General features: G+C 33.9%; 1 protein-coding gene across 1 annotated transcript; it reads right to left on the bottom strand.

The window, feature by feature from the left end:
- Positions 1–16863: 16863 nt before the first annotated feature.
- LOC122400684 (60S ribosomal protein L23) lies at positions 16864–18566 on the bottom strand. Its single transcript, XM_043402267.1, has 4 exons — positions 18505–18566; positions 18188–18271; positions 17555–17683; positions 16864–17117 (listed from the first exon to the last, which is right to left on the bottom strand). The coding sequence occupies exons 1-4, from the start codon at positions 18515–18517 to the stop codon at positions 16921–16923; spliced, it is 423 nt and encodes a 140-aa protein (XP_043258202.1). The 5' UTR covers positions 18518–18566; the 3' UTR covers positions 16864–16920.
- Positions 18567–18958: the final 392 nt, after the last annotated feature.

Raw genomic sequence — 18958 nt, 5'->3', positions numbered from 1 at the left:
AAATTAACTTGGCAAAAACGTATTTGCAACTCCTCATTCCACTTCGCGAGAAAGACAGAACGATACTCGCCCTCTTTCTCGACTCTTAAAAAGTTGCTCAAAATGAACACAGCACTTTGGGCAATTTTTAGGTGTAAAGAAAGAAGGCAAATGTGAACCTTCCATTCTTGCTCTTGCGTCGCCCACCCGTTCGAATTGTCGGCAAACGACAAACGTCGTCGCGACCAGTGATGGACATTCGTGAGAATTTTGGTCATGCGCACTGGAATTTTCCCTCGTGGGATTCCTTTCTGCGCATGCGTAGCTGACGTCACATCTACCTGTCGTCCGCTACCATTGATCTACCATAGTATCTTTAGCGCAAAAAGAGGTGCTTGTTGGGAATTCCCATGTTTTGTACAAAATTGAACTTTCTACTTCAAATGCTCGCTAATCGCACAAAAATTAACTTATCGAAGATCCCCTACGTATTTCTCTAGCTATACTCATGTAGATTAAGAGGAAATTTTTTGTCTCTTTCTCTGTAACTTCTTTTGTTCCTTACTGGGATCCAACGGTACCCTAAATTCTAGTTAAGTGTATACGGCAGTGATCATGCGCTCCAGTGCGCATGACCAAAATTCTCACAAATGTCCATCACTGATCGCGACTAATGTCGTTTGCATTTCTCGAAAGCAGACCTGGCCGTGGACGTTTTGAAAATTCATTGACTTTCCACACCAAGATGGCCGTGCGCTATACATACATATTATACATGCTAGGAACTATAAAATTGTGTAGCCTCTGCTGCACAGCTACTTTCTAATAACAGGGGATAATTGTTAAATCTAAACAAATTTGAGAATACAGTCTTATTTGTCCTCTTTATTTAGTAATTATAATAAACGTTGACTCATTAAAATTAACCAATTGAAAATGAATAGAAATTGACGTTGCGCAGATCGTGCAATGTACATTTTGGAATTGAGATCTCTATAGCCATTTTTTAATAATATAAGAAAATTAACAAATTTGAGTATACAGCCCTATTTATCTTCTTTGTTTAGCAATTACAAAAAATGCTAACTCATTATAATTCGTCGGATTACTTTAGGTTGAGCTGTTAGAGGTAGACAGTAGACAGCTGCAAAATCAGGTAAGAACCCAACCACGCTACAGAACTGGGCGCAATGTTGCCATATCGTAGCACCGGTGACGCGCAGCGTTGTCTCCATTCACAAGCGTAACCGTTCTTTCGCCAGTGGCTTAGTAAAAACGATTCCTTATCGAAGATATTTATCCTTCGTTTTATTTCTCCATTTATTTTCAAAGCTATTAACATTACGCAGTATTCCTTGTCTTATTTTAATCAAGAATGATCCATATTCTTTGAAAAACTGTTTTCTAAACCTTATAATTATATTCATGACATAAAAATAATAAATAAATTTTAATTCAAAATAACAACTTTAATCTTTTAAAAAAGTCACAATTAGTTTCCTTAAAGAATCGTTAGTAAAATAGAAGTTTGTAGAAAGGATTTCAGGGAAAACCAGAATAATTTTTTTGGAACAAATTTTCTAGAAACACGAAGGAGCATATACATACATGTACGTATGTTTCGTTAAATACATTTAGGTACAGGTACAGGCAAGTTTCAAATATTCTTTGTTAACCCCGATCAGCTAGCAACGAACTAATAGATTCCCATGCGAATAAATGATAAATCTAATTATTACAAGAACTGTATGATTACTCTGCCAGATTTTACACTCCTAATGCAAGAATTTACAAACAGGTGTCCAGTTTATTTCAACTGTATACAAACTCTTGACGCTTGCTCGACAATGGGGCGTCTGGGTGACTGGTTTCTTTCAACCGTACACTCCCGATGTACTTATTCTGCCGATCAGGCGTCCGGTTTATTTTAAATGTATACAGGGTGTTCGGCCACCCCTGGGAAAAATTTTAATGGGAGATTCTAGAGACCAAAATAAGACGAAAATCAAGAATACTAATTTGTTGATGGAGGCTTCGTTAAAAAGTTACTAACGTTTAAAGTTCCGCCCGTACTGAATTTTTTTCCAGAAAGTGGGTAGGATTTCAGGGGTAAGTCTATTCACCAATAATTATTGTAATTGACCCCCGCAACCGAAAATAATTTTTCCAGAACGGTTTGAAATTTTTTAATTTCGTCTAAAAATTTTAGTACCAACTCGAATTTTTTTCTCGGAAGTGGGTAGGATTTTAGGGATATGTGTATTGACCAAAAGTGATTGTAATTGAGCCTCGCAACTAAAAATAATTTTTTCAGAATGATGTGAAATTTTTAATTTAATTTATTAATAACTTTTTAATGAAATCTCAGCCAAGAAATTAATATTCTTGGCCTCTAGAATCTTCCATTAAAATTTTTCCCAGATGTGGTCGAACACCCTGTATACACTCCTTATCGATGAGCAAACGTAGCTTACGTGTGTATTTTGGCAGATGCAGTTAGGCCGAAACCAGACGAGCGGTGTGATATCGCAGTGATTTTATGTTTTTCCTTGTTTTACAATTAAAACAACGAAAACATAAAATCGGCGTTACTATGTCAGTCTTAGTTGTTTTCAATTGCAAAACAAGGAAACACATAAAATTGTTGCGATATCGCAATGCCATATCGATGATTCGATATTAAGGGAATTCTTTGCTAACCGCGAGTGAGCCCTAACAAGCGCGCGAGCGTTCATTAACGATCTCGCGAAACATCGCGAAGCTTCGATTATCGTCAACGGAACTATCGGTCGCAATTCTTATGTTTCATAACGAAAATACTTCTAGAAGTTTCGATTTACAGCCGGTCCAATTATCGATCGGTCGTGATTCTAACTTTTGACTGGGCAACCGATTTCGCGAACGTTCGATGGCAATTCTTACACGACATATTATTACAAGTTTAAAAATGCAACATTCGTGTTAAAACTGACGATTAATGAATTATTGATGACCGTGACGCCATTTAATTTATTTAAAAGATGACACCACCTTAATGAACCTAAAACAAGAGGTATTTTTATGAATTTTTTACAGGAAATGTGTGTTCTGTCGAAATGACCTCTGTTTACCACGTATATATAAATAATTTCTTGAACTTTTGGAAACAATTTTTAAAAAATATCTATATTTATTTATAACAGAGAAAATGTCGTTATTCTGAACCACGTAATGGTGTGCATGGTACGCTGGTGTACCTACGTGATAACTTAAAAACCGTTTAACCGAATGTAATGTTTGGTATACATATTCTCAATAACATTTTTTATCGGTCGACGTATCGATTTTTTTGTTTAATTACTTCCCGGAATATGATAAAAACACGTCGTTGAAAGATCCATTTTTTACAAGCTGTTATAATTTTATTGGCTTATTAGTTAACTTATTTTGCAGTTAGAACATAACAAAATTCAAATTGTAAGCGTTAAATCGTTTCAAAGTATTTTGCATAGCCAGTACATCGCTACCGTACGGTGTACACAAAGCCCCTTTCTCTCCGCGCAGAGAGGACGTTCGGGTTTTTTGTTTAGATAATATAATGGCTCCCGAATTCCAGTGAGTCAGAGGCAGTTATGTGTAACCTCTAGATGTGTTGACAAGGTCTAAATCGAACAGATCAGTAACAACAAAGGAATGCTTATAGACCGTAAACGTTACGTTTAATTTATATCATCATTTCTCTTATAATTATGTTCCTTCATCGCAGTACCCCTTTCATCATTTAAATTTCCCCCCACAAAATATTGTTTTTACTTTAAAAACATCTAAACTTCGAGGTGAAATTTGTAAAATAAATATTTGTTGTATATTTAAAATATTGCAGAATTATATTTCCATCTATTTGACAAATGAAAATAAAGCGTTTCTTTGAAAATGAATGTGTAAAACTTTCTTAGCAACGGTCAATGCATCGTCATATTCCGCCATTTTTTCTACGGTATGCATGGTTCCGTAACATCAATAACTCCTAATAAGATTCGTTGCTAGGTAGTTGCTTTGCCGTTGCAATGGCGATGATGATCGTTTTTACTCCTTAGAAAAATCAGCAACGTCGCCGCTACAACGGTCTACCTCCAGAGATGCCAGACGGATCCCTCGGTGGCTTATTTCATTTTATCACACTATGCTAAATCACACATACGTGAGCTCGTAGAACGGAGAATCGAGAAAGACAAACTGACGCTCGCCCTCTTTCTCGATTTTCCGAAGCTGCCCGAAGTGAGCACGAATGTACTCGAAAGTGCCGACGCTGTCGACCGGTCGACAGTGTGATCGTGGGATTTTTCCATCGTAGGATTCCTTTTTGCGCATGCGTTAGCTTTCTGCCATAGATGTATCTTAAGCGCAAGAGGAGGTGCATGTAAGGGGCCTGTTGGGAATTCCAACATTTTTAGTTTTAAGTTGATTAAAACATATGAAATTAATTTGATTTAAATGTATTTAGTTAATATTGATAAAGTATATGTTTCCAGTATATAATTTTATATATTTTATGTATTTGCGTGTTTCACGTTCATTTTTACGTGCACTATTTTTTTTCGAATACTGGCAAGGTTTTCTGCAGTTTCCCTTACCCTAGCAACAAATGTTGGTGTTCATGTAATAAATCGGCTGCACACGTAAAAACTAAATAAATAATGAATTGTTTTCCACTTTTTATTGTACATTTATACTGCTTTCCTTCATAAAAACTTGTCTCTTTCCCTGTCACTTCCTTAAATTTTGTTCCTTACTGGGATCCAACGGTACCCTAAATTCTAGTTAAGTGTATACAGCAGTGAGGACTGTAGCGCTCGCTCCAGTGCGCATGATCAGGAAAATCCCACGGAAGTCCATCACTGCCGGCGAACGTAACTTTAGTCGAGCTTGGTCGTCCCGTCGGTTCGGTTGGGTTGGGTCTCGCTTTGCTCTTTAAGTTTTATAAGGGGAATTAAGAATGCTATTTTCTTAACTGTATTAACTATATTAGTTATTTTGACCAAGCCGGCTCCCTGTATACGTTTCGTAGTACATGGTGTATTTAATTTTCGTGTTATCCGCGTCATCCGCGTCGCGAGTGTATTTGGTTCATCGTACATTTTGGAAGGCCCGTCGTTTCCTTTTCTAGCTTTTCTTTCCCTCTGTCTACAATTCGGTAAGGTGAAAATTGTTAATTCGTAGCCGTAACGTCGAACGAAAATGGCCGCCATTTTCTACGTTTCAGGGCGTTGCTTTGAAACGTGACTACTAGTGTCCATTTTCTAGACGATGCGTAGCTGAGAAGTATACGATTTGCGTGCCGCGTCTACAAATAATCGATCTTCATGATATTTTCGTGACGTGCACTGCCTTTACCCGACCGATTTACGCGACGGTTAGACAGATTTATTTCTGCGTTTCCTTGACGATCGTACGCGTAATATTGGTAACCCGTTAGGGATTTTCGCGATTGCCGTTGAAACGGAAGCAATATCGATATTTTGTCTTCGCAATTGCGACTACATATATTTGTTGCTTTTTCTTCATAGACATAATTCGCACGTAAATTGGATGAATACAGATTAATGTATTCATACTTATTTACAGTTTCACCTTTTCCGCGATCCTCGGGGCGACGTGTTGGACATTATGGAAAATGTGCCTATCCATATGTATTCATAATTGCAATTTCGTGTCGATTCCGTTCTCGTTAACTTCAAATTTTGAGACAGCTATTCTGCATCATGGCGACGAAACGTGTACTAAATCCGTTCTCTTAATTAACCAAGAAGAAACCAACGAAGCAGCAACCCCTAATGGTCTCAATGGTGTTAGGGTTCATAGGAAGCTGACAACAAATATAGGAGCTGTCGTTAGTTAGGGCACACTTTTTTTTAGCTAGGATATTTAGTTTAAGATAGCTAAATTAAAGAGTTTAGGGGGATGATTAGCACCTCTACCTCTTTTCGGGTTAGTATAGTAGTATTGAATCGTTTATTTCTGTTGGAATAAAGGATTGGACAGCCACGATGAAAAATACCGTGGCATTTGTTTTGCAAAGGAAGGGTGGATGGGACACGTTTGGAGATAGGGTGAGTCACCGTTTGCAGCAACCTCCTCGTGGTGTGACTTGGGAAATTTGCATTACAGTAATGCAAATTTGCTAATGGCTGCAAAAAATTTTTGGTATATTCCTAGCAAACGAATAGTTCACCGATCGGGGTGAGTTATACGTTATTTGATTCATCTAATTCAGTGCATTATTAATATGCATTTCATTATTTGTAGAAATTCGTTATTTTTTTATAAACTTGTAAAGTTACAGTAAAAAAGTAGGGTTAAGTGTGTTTTTACAGGTTCACAGATGGAAACAAGTGGCTGTCGTTACTATGTTCAAAATGCCAGGTAGTCTCATGCTAATTTGTTACACATATATTGAATGAAATTTCTGCTAATATTTCATTGAATAAATCGCCATTTTCCTATTAGGTACATTTATTAAATACGTAATGGCTCAGGTATCCAATGAAGTTTCTCTTCTTGAAAATATAAGATATTGATAGTATTGTTATAAAAAAATTAAAAAATGTTTGGTATGCCTCAGAGTGGTTTCAATTTAATTCGTGTATGCATCAGTAATGGGATCTTCAAAATTGACGCTGTGATTAATTTTCAAATGGCCTCTGATATTTTCTACAATAAAATGTCGATTCATCAATCTCGACAATCTACTCTACCCTTCCAATTGCTGTGCAGTATTTTTACTTAATTTTAGTTATATAATAATATGACATTGCTCATAATTATATGTTAGCATATTTGTTAATTTTAAGACATCTGTAACTGAGTTTGATTTTAGAAAACCACGTTCTTTACTTTGCAAATATCTTCATATTTCGTCTTTTACGTTTAGTTGGATTGATAGATCCTGTCAACGCACTGTATAGAATAGTAATGTATTATATTGTCTACCTGCAAACACTGTCAGAACAACAGTCACTATACAAACATGTTTGTTGTAGTCTATTTTACTTACTTTTCAGATTTATTAAAAATAAAAGACGTTCTTTACTCATTTTCTCGTGCCCATTATAAAACACACCCATACCAAACATGTTTATCCTAGAAATTGATAAAGAAACATAATTCTTAATTTTTGAATCTACAAATTATGTATAAACTCCTTCAACCATAGATTTTTTATCCTCTCCACAATACATATAAGTTTTCTTGAATAACGATAGAATACTATGTAAGAAAACAAATAAATAACCTTAAATTTATGTTAAATATTATTTTTGAGAGAATAGGAATTAGAAAATCTGTTTTCGTGTATAGAGATGTTTTGAACGTTTGTTCGGATTATATTGTGAATAATGGAAATATTTATAACTTCAGTAATTTATATGGTATTTCATAGCAATCCCAATGGTAGTAACATTGTTCGAAATTTGATCATATTAGAATTCATTTGTGGGAAGCATGTTATAGAAACATTTGTAGGTTCGAAGCGCCAGTCGCCAGTGATTTCAAGTATTTTTATTCCTTTTAGGTAATTTACAAGTTTTGATATACATTTCTTGTCATTCAGGGTCCCGGAGCAATAAGCAGATTTTCATCATGCATATTTTTACATGTTGAACCATATTCTGTTATGTGTCATATTAATATTTTATTATAATTGGTTCAGTAAGGTGCTTCGCGTTCCGTTATTGAGTAAAGGAAGGTGTGTTGTATCCATAATTTATTTCCTAAATAATATGAATTTGTTAGGTTATTTGAAACTATATTTCCTATTTAATCATAATAAAACTTATATTTAACATATCTTTAAAGGTTGTATTTACTCCATTATGATACAGGTAAAACAAGTGATACGTTAAATTTCAAAAACAAATACCTAGTGTATCGGTTTTTTATCTATACAGGGTGTTCGGCCACACCTGGGAAAAATTTTAATGAGGGATTTTAGAGGCCAAAATGAGACGAAAATCAAGAATACCAAATTGTTGATGTAGGCTTCGTTAAAAAGTTATTAACAATTAAATTCAAAAATTTCAAATCGTTCTAAAAAAATTATTTTCGGTTGCGGGGGTCAATTACAATCATTTTTTGTCATTACACATACCCTCGAAATCCTACCCACTTTCTAGAAAAAAATTCAGTACGGGTGGAACTTTAAACGTTAATAACTTTTACATGTATAACACATACAATACAACACATATACATAAATACAGGCCAACGTGTCGAGCGAGGCAGATCATCAATAAACGGTATTCCACTTTTGAAGTAAACACTAAGGAATACCGTTTATTGATGATCTGCCTCGCTCGACACGTTGGCCTGTATTTATATGCGGGTCTCGTTGAATGTTCCCGAATCGTCTCGACGCGACGGATATTCAAATTCAACGACTTTCAACGGTGTCGGCATAATGCAAATTTCTTACAACTGATTCATTATTGAATTATATTTTTAATATTTCAGTGGCAGACAACGAATTAACAAATTTCTTCCTCCTTAGCTAAATCATAAGAAATCAATGGAAACTCGCTGTACATATGCCTAACTGTGATAGTGTAAACAACATTTAAAATGTCTCAAAGAAAGTATTCATTGATATAATTTTTAATGCATAAAGCTGCAAATATAAATTTGCCAAAATATTTTTCTTACATTACACATATGCTTAATAATAATTAATATTTGCATCAATAATCAGGTATTATGTCATTATTTGGTAATTATTTAGAAAAGGGGGAGGGGGTCTCACCGATTTCGATGATTTTTGAATATGTTGTAAAAATCAACATTTTAAACAACTTTTTCCTATACAGGGTGTTCGGCCACCTCTAGCAAAAATTTTAATGAGCGATAGTAGACGCCAAAATAAGACGAAAATCAAGAATACTAATTTGTTGATGGAAGCTTCGTTAAAAAGTTATTAACAATTAAATTCAAAAATTTCAAATCGTTCTGGAAAAATTATTTTCGGTTGCGGAGGTCAACTACAATTATTTTTGGTGAGTACACATACCTCCGAAATCCTATCTACTTTCGAGAAAAAAATCGAGTAGGTGGTGAAATTTTTCGGCGAAAAAAAATTTTTCAAATCGTTCTAAAAAAATTATTTTCGGTTGCGGGGATCAATTACAATCATTTTTTATCATTACACATACCTCCGAAATCGTACGCACTTTCGAGAAAAAAATTCCTTACTGAAAATCCAATTAGGTGCCTAAATTTTTCAACGGAGAAAAAAAATTGCAAATCGTTGTGGAAAAATTATTTTCGGTTGCGGGGGTCAATTACAATCAGTTTTTGTCATTAGACATACCCACGAAATCCTGCCCACTTTCGAGAAAAAAAATAGAGAAGGTGTGAAATTATTCGAGAAAATTAAAAAATTGCAAATCGTTGTGGAAAAATTATTTTCGGTTGTAGGGTTCAATTACAGTCATTTTTGGTGAATAGACATACCCCCGAAATCTAGCGCATTTTCGAGAAAAAAATTCAGTAAGGGCGGCACTTTAAACGTTAATAACTTTTTAACGAAGCTTCCATCAACAAATTGGTATTCTTGATTTTCGTCTTATTTTGGCCTCTACTATCGCTCATTAAAATTTTTGCTAGAGGTGGCCGAACACCCTGTATATGTAACTGCCGCTCGGCCTTAGTTTCCGAGATTTTTCTTCAAAAAGATCGCTGCTACTACAATGAATTCTATCTACATATACGTAAGTACGTGCCTGTGGCAGCGTGTGTGTAAGGGTTGAATCGCCGATTGTTTATTATTTAGCCGGCCGCCGCAGAGTGTGTCCAGCAATGGACAAAAGTCAAAAAACTAAAGTTCATGTTTTATAAATTCTTATATTCTAAAATGTTAATAAAGGAACGTAGATTTTAGTACTATCCATAACTTTTACTGAATTTACCAATTTGTTGTGGAAAATGATGCCAGAAATTTATTGCAATTTTCGGTGCATTTTCTTAAACATGTGCCATTTACTGAAAATTTGTGTTTTTAATTTGATTTTTGCAAGTTGTGTACACTATTATAGTACCTTCCAAACTGTTAAACAATCTTTTTACCACATTAACAATTGGTCTCAATTTTTTATGTTAAATGATCATCAACTTTGAATTGAATTTTAAAAAAATACCAAAAAATACCTCGATGATTTTTTGTATATTAATTTAGGGCACATTAAACTTTAATTCAACTCCAATTTTAGCTGCCCAAATTTGCCCGAAACAGAGAAAATGATCAAAATCGTTATTGCAATTACTGATACATCTGTATCTATTTTATATTTTAATTAAAAAGGAATAAAGGAAAAACATTAGACAAATGCAAAGTTATGATTTTCTTCCCGAGCACCCATATACTCGAAATGATCGCTACGTTATTTCAGGCACTTTCTCTAAGCCAATCAAAAAACTTTTCGAACAAAAGTTACACAGTAATCATTTGACAAAAAATTGCAATAGTAGAAATTAGCAAAACAATTTTTATGCAATAAAAAATCAAGGTCGATTCAATTTTTTTTAACAAAAATGTATAATTTTTGTGCATCACGTGATGCATCTTTAAAAAAGTGTAAGAGGTCTTAGGTCGAAAATTGACTAGTTTAGAAGCTATGAGATTTTTGTTCTGAATTCCCATTTACGCGACACACTGTGCGCCGTAAGGCGGTCGGCCACGCATTCATTTTCTATTTCAATTTTTTTTATTGATATTATCAGAAGTGGGAAAGATTTCAGCCATTATTTCGAAACATTTCATTATTCGATCATTAAAATCATATTGTCGACGGAAGAAAAATTCAGCTAAATAGCCTACATAATGTATTTAACGAGTTCCCTACTTCGGAATATTCGAACCTTTGACAGAAATGCGTTTAATAACGATATTAATGCAGAACTAGATTTAGCTTGACACATTATACATTACTTGTCGTTGGTTGCCATGCCGATTAATACAAACAAGAGAAAAAATCGACGATCGTGGACTGACGAATACAGATTCACAGACATGTACATATAGACAGAATTCATTGTAGTAGTAACAATCTTTTTGAAGAAAAATCTGTTGGATTCCAACACTTTATTTTAAGAGAAGAAACTCGTACAACTATTACGTCGACTGAAGGACTAGACTCTTTCTGTCTGTTTTTCGGTATTGCAGGCGTTTATAAGTTATTGGTAGAGATGGGTAGGGGTGGGGACGATGATCAAGGGATCAGGAGCGGCGGTTATATGTATAGGAAAAAGTTGTTCAAAATCTTGATTTCTACAACATATTCAAAAATTATCGAAATCGGTGAGACCCCACCTTTTCTAAATAATTACCCAAATTTCTTACAACTGATTCATTATTGAATTATATGTAAGAAAAACAATAAAACTCGAATAACAATAATGATTCGTGGCTGTTGTGCATCGAACGATGCGACGCAGTCAATCGCTCAGAAAGAAGTGTCTTTCCCGGCCTGGGAAAATGTTCATATCCACCCTGGCGAAAAGTCCCCTCGCAGTCCTCTTGACGAAGGCTTTTCAAATGCCTTCGGGGATGGTTTATGACATTATGGCTCCCCTACGCGACGCCTTGCCACTCGTCGTGCCCTTTGTTCAAGGGGAAAGTGTTGGAATTTCCAACATATATTTTCAATATTTCCATGACAGACAACGAATTGACAAATTTCTCCCTCCTTATCTGAATCGTAAGAAATCAATGGAAACTCGCTGTACATATACCTAACTGTGACAATGCAAACAACATTTAAAATGTCTTAAAGAAAGTATTCATCGATATAATTTTTAATGCGTGAAGCTGCAAATATAAATTTGCCAAAATATTTTTCTTACATTACACATATGCTTAATAATAATTAATATTTGCATCAATGATCAGGTATTAGGACATTATTTGTTTCGGTTAGCTACCGATACATTTATCTTAACCGTCAATGTCGTTACATTTTTAGTTGCTATTCAACTACGTAGTACAAGCGAAACTTGATCCTACTACAAAGTTTCTGGGAATAAAGGAATATTTCTCCTCTTCCAAACAAAACAGCTCGCTTTCTGTGCCTGGGACACTGATGCCAGACGCAGCTGTCGGTATACCGGGAATCGGGAACGGTGTTGCCAGATCTGGCATAATTGAGTCGACGTCGACATTATTAACGACGAACTTCCTTAACGTCTAACAGAGAGTGGTGGGGATAGCAGGACACTACTGCACGAGCCACGTGTACGTGAGCTCGGCACTTCGCACAATTTCGGGAAATTGATAAAGAACGCGAGTGTGAACCTTTCCTTCTTACTCTTGTAACAGCTGAAACACGATCTCGCGATAATCGGCATACGATTCCAAGTCTCGACTGCCCCTGCATTCTTACTTTCCGACCTCTATGTAAGGTATAAGGAAAATATCATAATGAAATAAAAATTTCGAAATTTTTTTTAGCGAAAACACACGTTTTAAGACACCTTAATCATATTGTGGCTACTAAAAAAAAAGAAATTTTTTTCTGTGCCTATTTATGCAGGTACATACGTATGTTTGTCGGATGACACGCATAAATCATGTTATTTTTCCTCTTAAGTCACATCGCTGAGTAAGGCCGTGCAATGTCAGGGTACCCTAGATTGTAAACACTAGGACTCGTCAGAGTACTACTAGAGTAGTCATCCCGCACCTCTTCCCCTCTTACTACAAACAGATAAATAGGGACAAACCCCTGAAAAAGGGTCTTCTTGTGTTCAGTCGAAACTGTAGTCCAGCCGATATTAAACTAGTTGTTGGAAATCCTATAAATACAATACAAAACTGAAACGACTAATGTAAAATGGGCGTTATTATCCTTGTGGATGTATAAAAGAATTCACCCGATAGATTCAGGAATATCCAGAATCTAGATACGTACAGTTACTCACAAAATTGAGCGTACAGCTATGTAGTTAATAAAAACTGGTGGGAAAATGAACATAAACGGACATATTTAAAAGTAAAAACGTAATATTTATTTTGTTCATATATTTTGAAGGACAATTAGTGGAAAAAGTCTTAAATAAAATTAATTGTTCATTTCTATTTAGCAAAAGCAACAAAACTGTTCTTGTTTTACTGTCACAAAATTGAGCATACAGCAGATCAAATTAAACAAAAGTAACTAACAGATTTCATTTTAATATTTTGTTGCAAATCCTTTTGCATCTATAACTGCTCTCAAACGTTTTGGCATAGACTCGACTAACTTTTCTGTAGTTGAACACGGAATACTATTCCATATTTCTACAATTTTGCGTTTAGCATCTGTTTCATTACTAAAACTACAATTATTTAATTTTAATTTTAATTCTCGCCACAAATTCTCAATGGGATTAATATCCGGCGATTGTGGTGAAGTGTGTAATAATTTTGGCACGTTATATAGCAGCCACTCTTTAACAATATACGATGTATGTTTAGGATCATTGTCCTGTTAGAAATAATATATGACTGGCATGTTTAATTTTAGAGCTGACGATTTCAAATTTCTTTTCAAAATATCGAGATATTTTAGTTTGTCCATAGTTGTTTCAATAAATTCGCTATTACCGACTCCACTTGCTGCCATATATCCCCACAGCATTATTGAACCTCCGCCGTGTTTTACAGTAGGAACCGTATTCTTTTGATCGAACTCTGAATTCGGTTGTCTCCATACTATTATTTTTCCATCCGAATTAAATAAATTAATTTTAACTTCGTCTGAAAATATTACGTTCTTCCAAAAATTTATATCACAACTTACATATTTTTTTGCAAATTCCAAACGCTTGATTCTAATCACCTTAGAAATATAAGGCTTCTTCCTTGCTACCCTACCGTGATAGCCTTTATCGCGTAGCACCCTACGAACAGTTTCTGTCGATATCGATTTTCTAATCCTCGATGAAACATCTGTTGTTAATTTTGGTACACTACTTTTTGGATTAATTTTAATTTTTCGTATTATGTACCGTTCGTCAGTTCCAGTCAGAATTTTTTTCCTTCCGCGTCCTGGCTGATTATGCAGTGTACCATTGTATTTGTAATTGTTAATAATTTTTTGTACAGTAGGGTGGGCTCTACCTATTATTTTTCCAATTTGCCTTAGAGATTTATCTTGCCAATACAATTTGACAACTAATTTTCGCACAGAAATATCAGTTTCTGATCTTCGTGAAGCCATAGTGCAAATTTTCGCTAATAAACAATGACAAATGAAAATCAAACGTATCATAGCAACGGAACTATGTTACTAGATACAATCGAATGAATTGTAAACCATGAGAAGTTTTTCAAAAGTTAGTTTTCTAGTTACTAATAAACTGTATTCTCAATTTTGTGACGATAAAATAAGCATACTTCTGCAGTTTTTGTTAAACATAAATGAACAATAAATATTGTTTAAAAATTTCTTCACGCAGTATCTGCTGAAATGTACAAGTAAAATGTGTAATGCGTTTTTACTTATAAATATGTCTGTTTATGTTCATTTTCCCACAACTTTTTATTAACTACATAAGTGTACGCTCAATTTTGTGAGCAACTGTATATGTTTAAAACAATAGACAGCGTCCTAACAACCGCTACAGCGAGGCTTGATTACTAATAAATGTTTATCGTTATACAAATGTCGCTCTGAATATATCCCATAATATCCAATACTAGTCTACGCCACCAACTCGTGTTCTTTCTTGGACTTCAACATGCTATTAACATGATTGCGTCTAAACGACTGAATGAATTTCAATACAATTTTACATTTAGGTTTTATGTTCTCGTTTCAAGGTCTGATTAGATTTTGAGCGTAATCAGCTTCCGGATAATGATGATTATACGTCTTATAGTTTTATAATTATTTCGATACATATACATTATTTCCACAAATTTTTTAAAACGATTTATATAAATCTTAAGAAGGATTGTTGATGTTTAAAGAAAGCAGAGACATACTACCGCATGGACCGTCTGTACGTGACTTCGTGCAACTTCGAGAAATCGAGAAAGAAGACGAGTGTGAGCCTTTCCTTCTTGCTCTTGCAACATCTAACATTCGATCACGCAACAATCGGCATATGATTTTGAGTCTCGACTACCTCCAATATGTAAATATACAGGGTGTTCCACGCAACTGGAACAGGCTATACCTCCTAAACGGTTGGGAATAGAAAAATATGTGATAAGTCAAAGTTAAATGGTATCAAACGATGCGTAATATGCAACTAATTTTATGCACTTTTGTGCATTGGTGCATCAGATAAATGCAACTGCACTTTTTTTTAAAATGAAAACCTACATTTTTGACTGCAGCAGTCGATGTAGTTTCTTATGCTCTACATAAAAGTACTAACATACTTATGTCCTAAACTTATTCGTTAGTCACTGTAAGATTAAGATTTCCATCAGTAACTATTTACTATTCGTGTGCGATTGTTTGCTGTCCCAGTGTTTCGAAATTATGGCATTTACGAATAGTGAAGCAGTCGATATATTCATTTTGTTTAGCAAATGCAATCAAAATGGTATCGAGGCCGCAAGGTTGTATCGAGAAACGTATCTCAATCGGCAACAGTCCTCGCGTTCATATTTTTACAAACTGGAGTCCAATTTACATCAATACGGGTCTTTCCACAAACCAAAACGAGACGTGCCCAAACCAGTTGTTAAAGATGAAGGTAGTGTGACAGTAATGCTGGCGAACGTCGAATTAAATTCACATGCGTCTGTGAGAGATCTGGCTGGAGAATGTGGAATTTCAAAATCCTCGGTTCAACGCATTCTAAGAACACAGAACTTTTATCCGTATCGGTTTCCCGTTGGGCAAACATTGCGGCCTGGAGATAAAATCTGAAGAATGAACTGTTGTCGATATTTCTTACGGCGTATTCAGGAAAATGAAAATTATGTATTTCAAATTCTGTGGACAGACGAGGTGACATTTATAAATAATGGGATGTTCAATCGACATAATGAACATACATTGTCCGTTGAAAATCCATGCCTCAGAAGGAACACTGACAATCAAATACGATACACTGTAAATGTTTGGTGTGGAATTTTGGACAAATGGATTATTGGTCCACATTTCTTTAAAGGAACATTGACTGGTCAAAGGTACCTAAACTTTCTGGAATCTGACCTACCAACCAGTTCTCTTCCACGATACAGGGATTCCTCTAAGTGTACGGCAAAAGATGAGGTACTTTCAACAAGAAATATCCAAAATTATGGAAAGAGACATCAGGAACGCATTGCGCAACGTTAAGAAACTGATGGAAAGTAAAATATGTTATAAAAAATAAGATTTTGAACAACTTTATCTTATACATATAACCGCCGCAATGCCTTAGTTTCCAAGATATTCGCAAAATTCCTTCTTCTTAGATAGCATAGTCATGTAATAAGCATTAAACTATTTTTTTCTATTTCTTCTCTTTTTAACATTATTATTTTATTATCAGTAATCTGGCATTCGCATTTAAGTTGATCTGCATTGATAATGGATTGTAGATCAAGCTGCATAATAATTACTGAAATATAACAATACCTTTCCTAAAGATACACATAATTATAAATTTAAAAAAAATCATCTTTCTTCGAATAAACGATTCCTTTTTGAAAAATAGGATTTTCCAAACGCTGACCTCCTTTTTTCAGAAATTTATAAACACATTCAATTAACATTGTGCTTATATTTTTAGTAAACATAGATCTACCATTTCATATAACTTTAATTGAAAACTGTGTAACTCGCTTACTTTACCTGGTAAGATAATATTTATTCTATCTTAATTTATTTAACGATTGGCAAACGAAAGATTATAACAAGAAAAAAATACAAAAAGAAGTTCTGAGCAAATGCTCAAATATATTTTATTAAGGACAATAAATTTATACAGTACGTTTTAAGCAATACTGCTAGCGTTAGATGCAATCCTGGGCCACAAATCTGCACATTCTTTCGCAACAGGTCCTGTAATAGCTGATCCTTTCATTTCACCTTTATTATTTACTATAACGCCTGCATTGTCCTCAAAATATATAAACACCCCATCCTTCCTTCGAAATGGTTTCCGTTGCCTTATTACCACTGCAGGCATAACTATGAAATAGAATATAGTTTTTATTACGCAGGCATAATTCATTAAATGCTATTTCTACCAAAGGTGTCAAAAGATATTTTTTTAAATTTTAACTTAAAAAGTTAAATCATTTTGTCTCAATAACATGATATTAAAAATACCATAATTACATTTATTTCCACAATTATATGCATCTTTTGATCAACGTAGATATCTATAAAACTATAAAAATATATAAAATTATAAGAATAGAAATATAAGTTTAAAACAATAGTTATTTGTAATTCTCCAAACAAGTAAAATGAAAATTCTATAAAGTATTCAATTTTCATAAAATTGTTTATACAGTAGTGATTACTACATTATAAAGTAAGATTACATATGTGGAAAACAAATATACATAAACACAATTACAAATTCTATAATTTGTAAAATTGATAAGTTTAACTAAAAGTACCTTTTTTTCTGAGTTCAGGTTTTCCCTTTTTCACAGTGGCAACAATCATGTCACCTGATCCTGCAGCTGGTAAGCGATTTAATCTGCCTTTAATTCCTTGAACTGCAATGACATATAAATTTTTTGCACCTGTAAAAAAATATTTATTAAATTTTATAACTGAAAATTATAATTAAAATATATAGACATTTTCTTATCCCCATATTGAATTAAATCAACTTCGTCGTATGTAACATTTACCATATTATATTCATACTAAATTTGCTTACTATACAATAATGCAAAAATAACTAAACTTCAATATATATTCAATTGTACAAAATTAAACTTTATTTTTCATATATCAATGATTCCTTATATTACAAAGCAATTGAAAGAAAAGTAATTCCATTAATGGCAATATTTAATAAATTATCAATGACATAATTGTTAGACTTTTATTTTGTAGTGAACTATTAGATTATTATTTACTACTGATAGGTACTAATGTTATTCCTTATTTGAAGTATAGGTAATTCTAGTAAACATTTTAAAATACAATGACAATCATAGCCCATGTGTTAATCAATAGCCATAACATGGTTAGTGTTTGAGGTTATGTGTTATTTGTATCATTTTTTATTAAGTACTTACCAGTATTATCAGCACAATTAATGACTGCACCAACTGGCAAACCTAGAGATATCCTAAATTTCGCTCCTGCCGAACCACCACGTCCTTAAAAAACAATGATTTCATATTAATTATTGGTATCGGCGGACACGTCTACGCAGATTTATCCCCAAATACAATTGTTAATTTTTCCAATTTGCACCGTTATTAATATAAAATTATTCCTATCATTGCGCACATCAAACGTTTTTCCATTATTTATATAATTCGTTTTAAATTGATAGGTTACTATTAGACGGATTTCTTTGGATTCTTAACAGCCGCGAAAACAAACTTACCTCTCTTCGACATCTTGGCGTGTTTGAAAGAGAAAGAAACTGCTGTTTACAGCGCACTAACCTTTGCGCAGGTTGTGTTGAACATTTCCGGCGCGGAAATACTTGCAGCATTCAAACTGATTCTTCACTATACTACTATCATTCACCAATATACTATTTATACACTACTTAAATCTAATTATACTCTTTGCAAGTTTTTAAATGTATACATACTTAAACAAATAATTTCAATACGTATTTGCATACATGAATATAACGTTGACATTAACATTTTTAATTTTTTAAATTTCTAAATTCAAAATTAATAAAATATATTCATGCGAATGTTATTTAACAGATTCAGTCTAAATCATTAAATCGATGTTCTACAATAAGAAACTTCGAAAAAGATCAAAAAGTTAAAATATTTATTTGTTAAATTCATGGTTTCACATTAGAGCAATCATCGATTAAA

Source organism: Colletes gigas, unplaced genomic scaffold (genome assembly GCF_013123115.1).
Source record: "Colletes gigas isolate AHSC1104 unplaced genomic scaffold, ASM1312311v1 Colletes_gigas_Sc00019, whole genome shotgun sequence".
NCBI classification, from domain to species: domain Eukaryota; kingdom Metazoa; phylum Arthropoda; class Insecta; order Hymenoptera; family Colletidae; genus Colletes; species Colletes gigas.
The sequence above is the reverse complement of the archived record's forward strand: the minus strand, read 5'-3'. Positions and strand labels throughout refer to the sequence as shown.

Coding starts and splice junctions, on each gene's coding strand:
- LOC122400684 (XM_043402267.1), bottom strand. Junction 17,684..18,187: donor TAATTGTGCTGATAATACTG/GTAAGTACTTAA, acceptor ATTTTTTTACAG/GTGCAAAAAATTTATATGTC. Junction 17,118..17,554: donor ACCTGAACTCAGAAAAAAAG/GTACTTTTAGTT, acceptor TCTATTTCATAG/TTATGCCTGCAGTGGTAATA.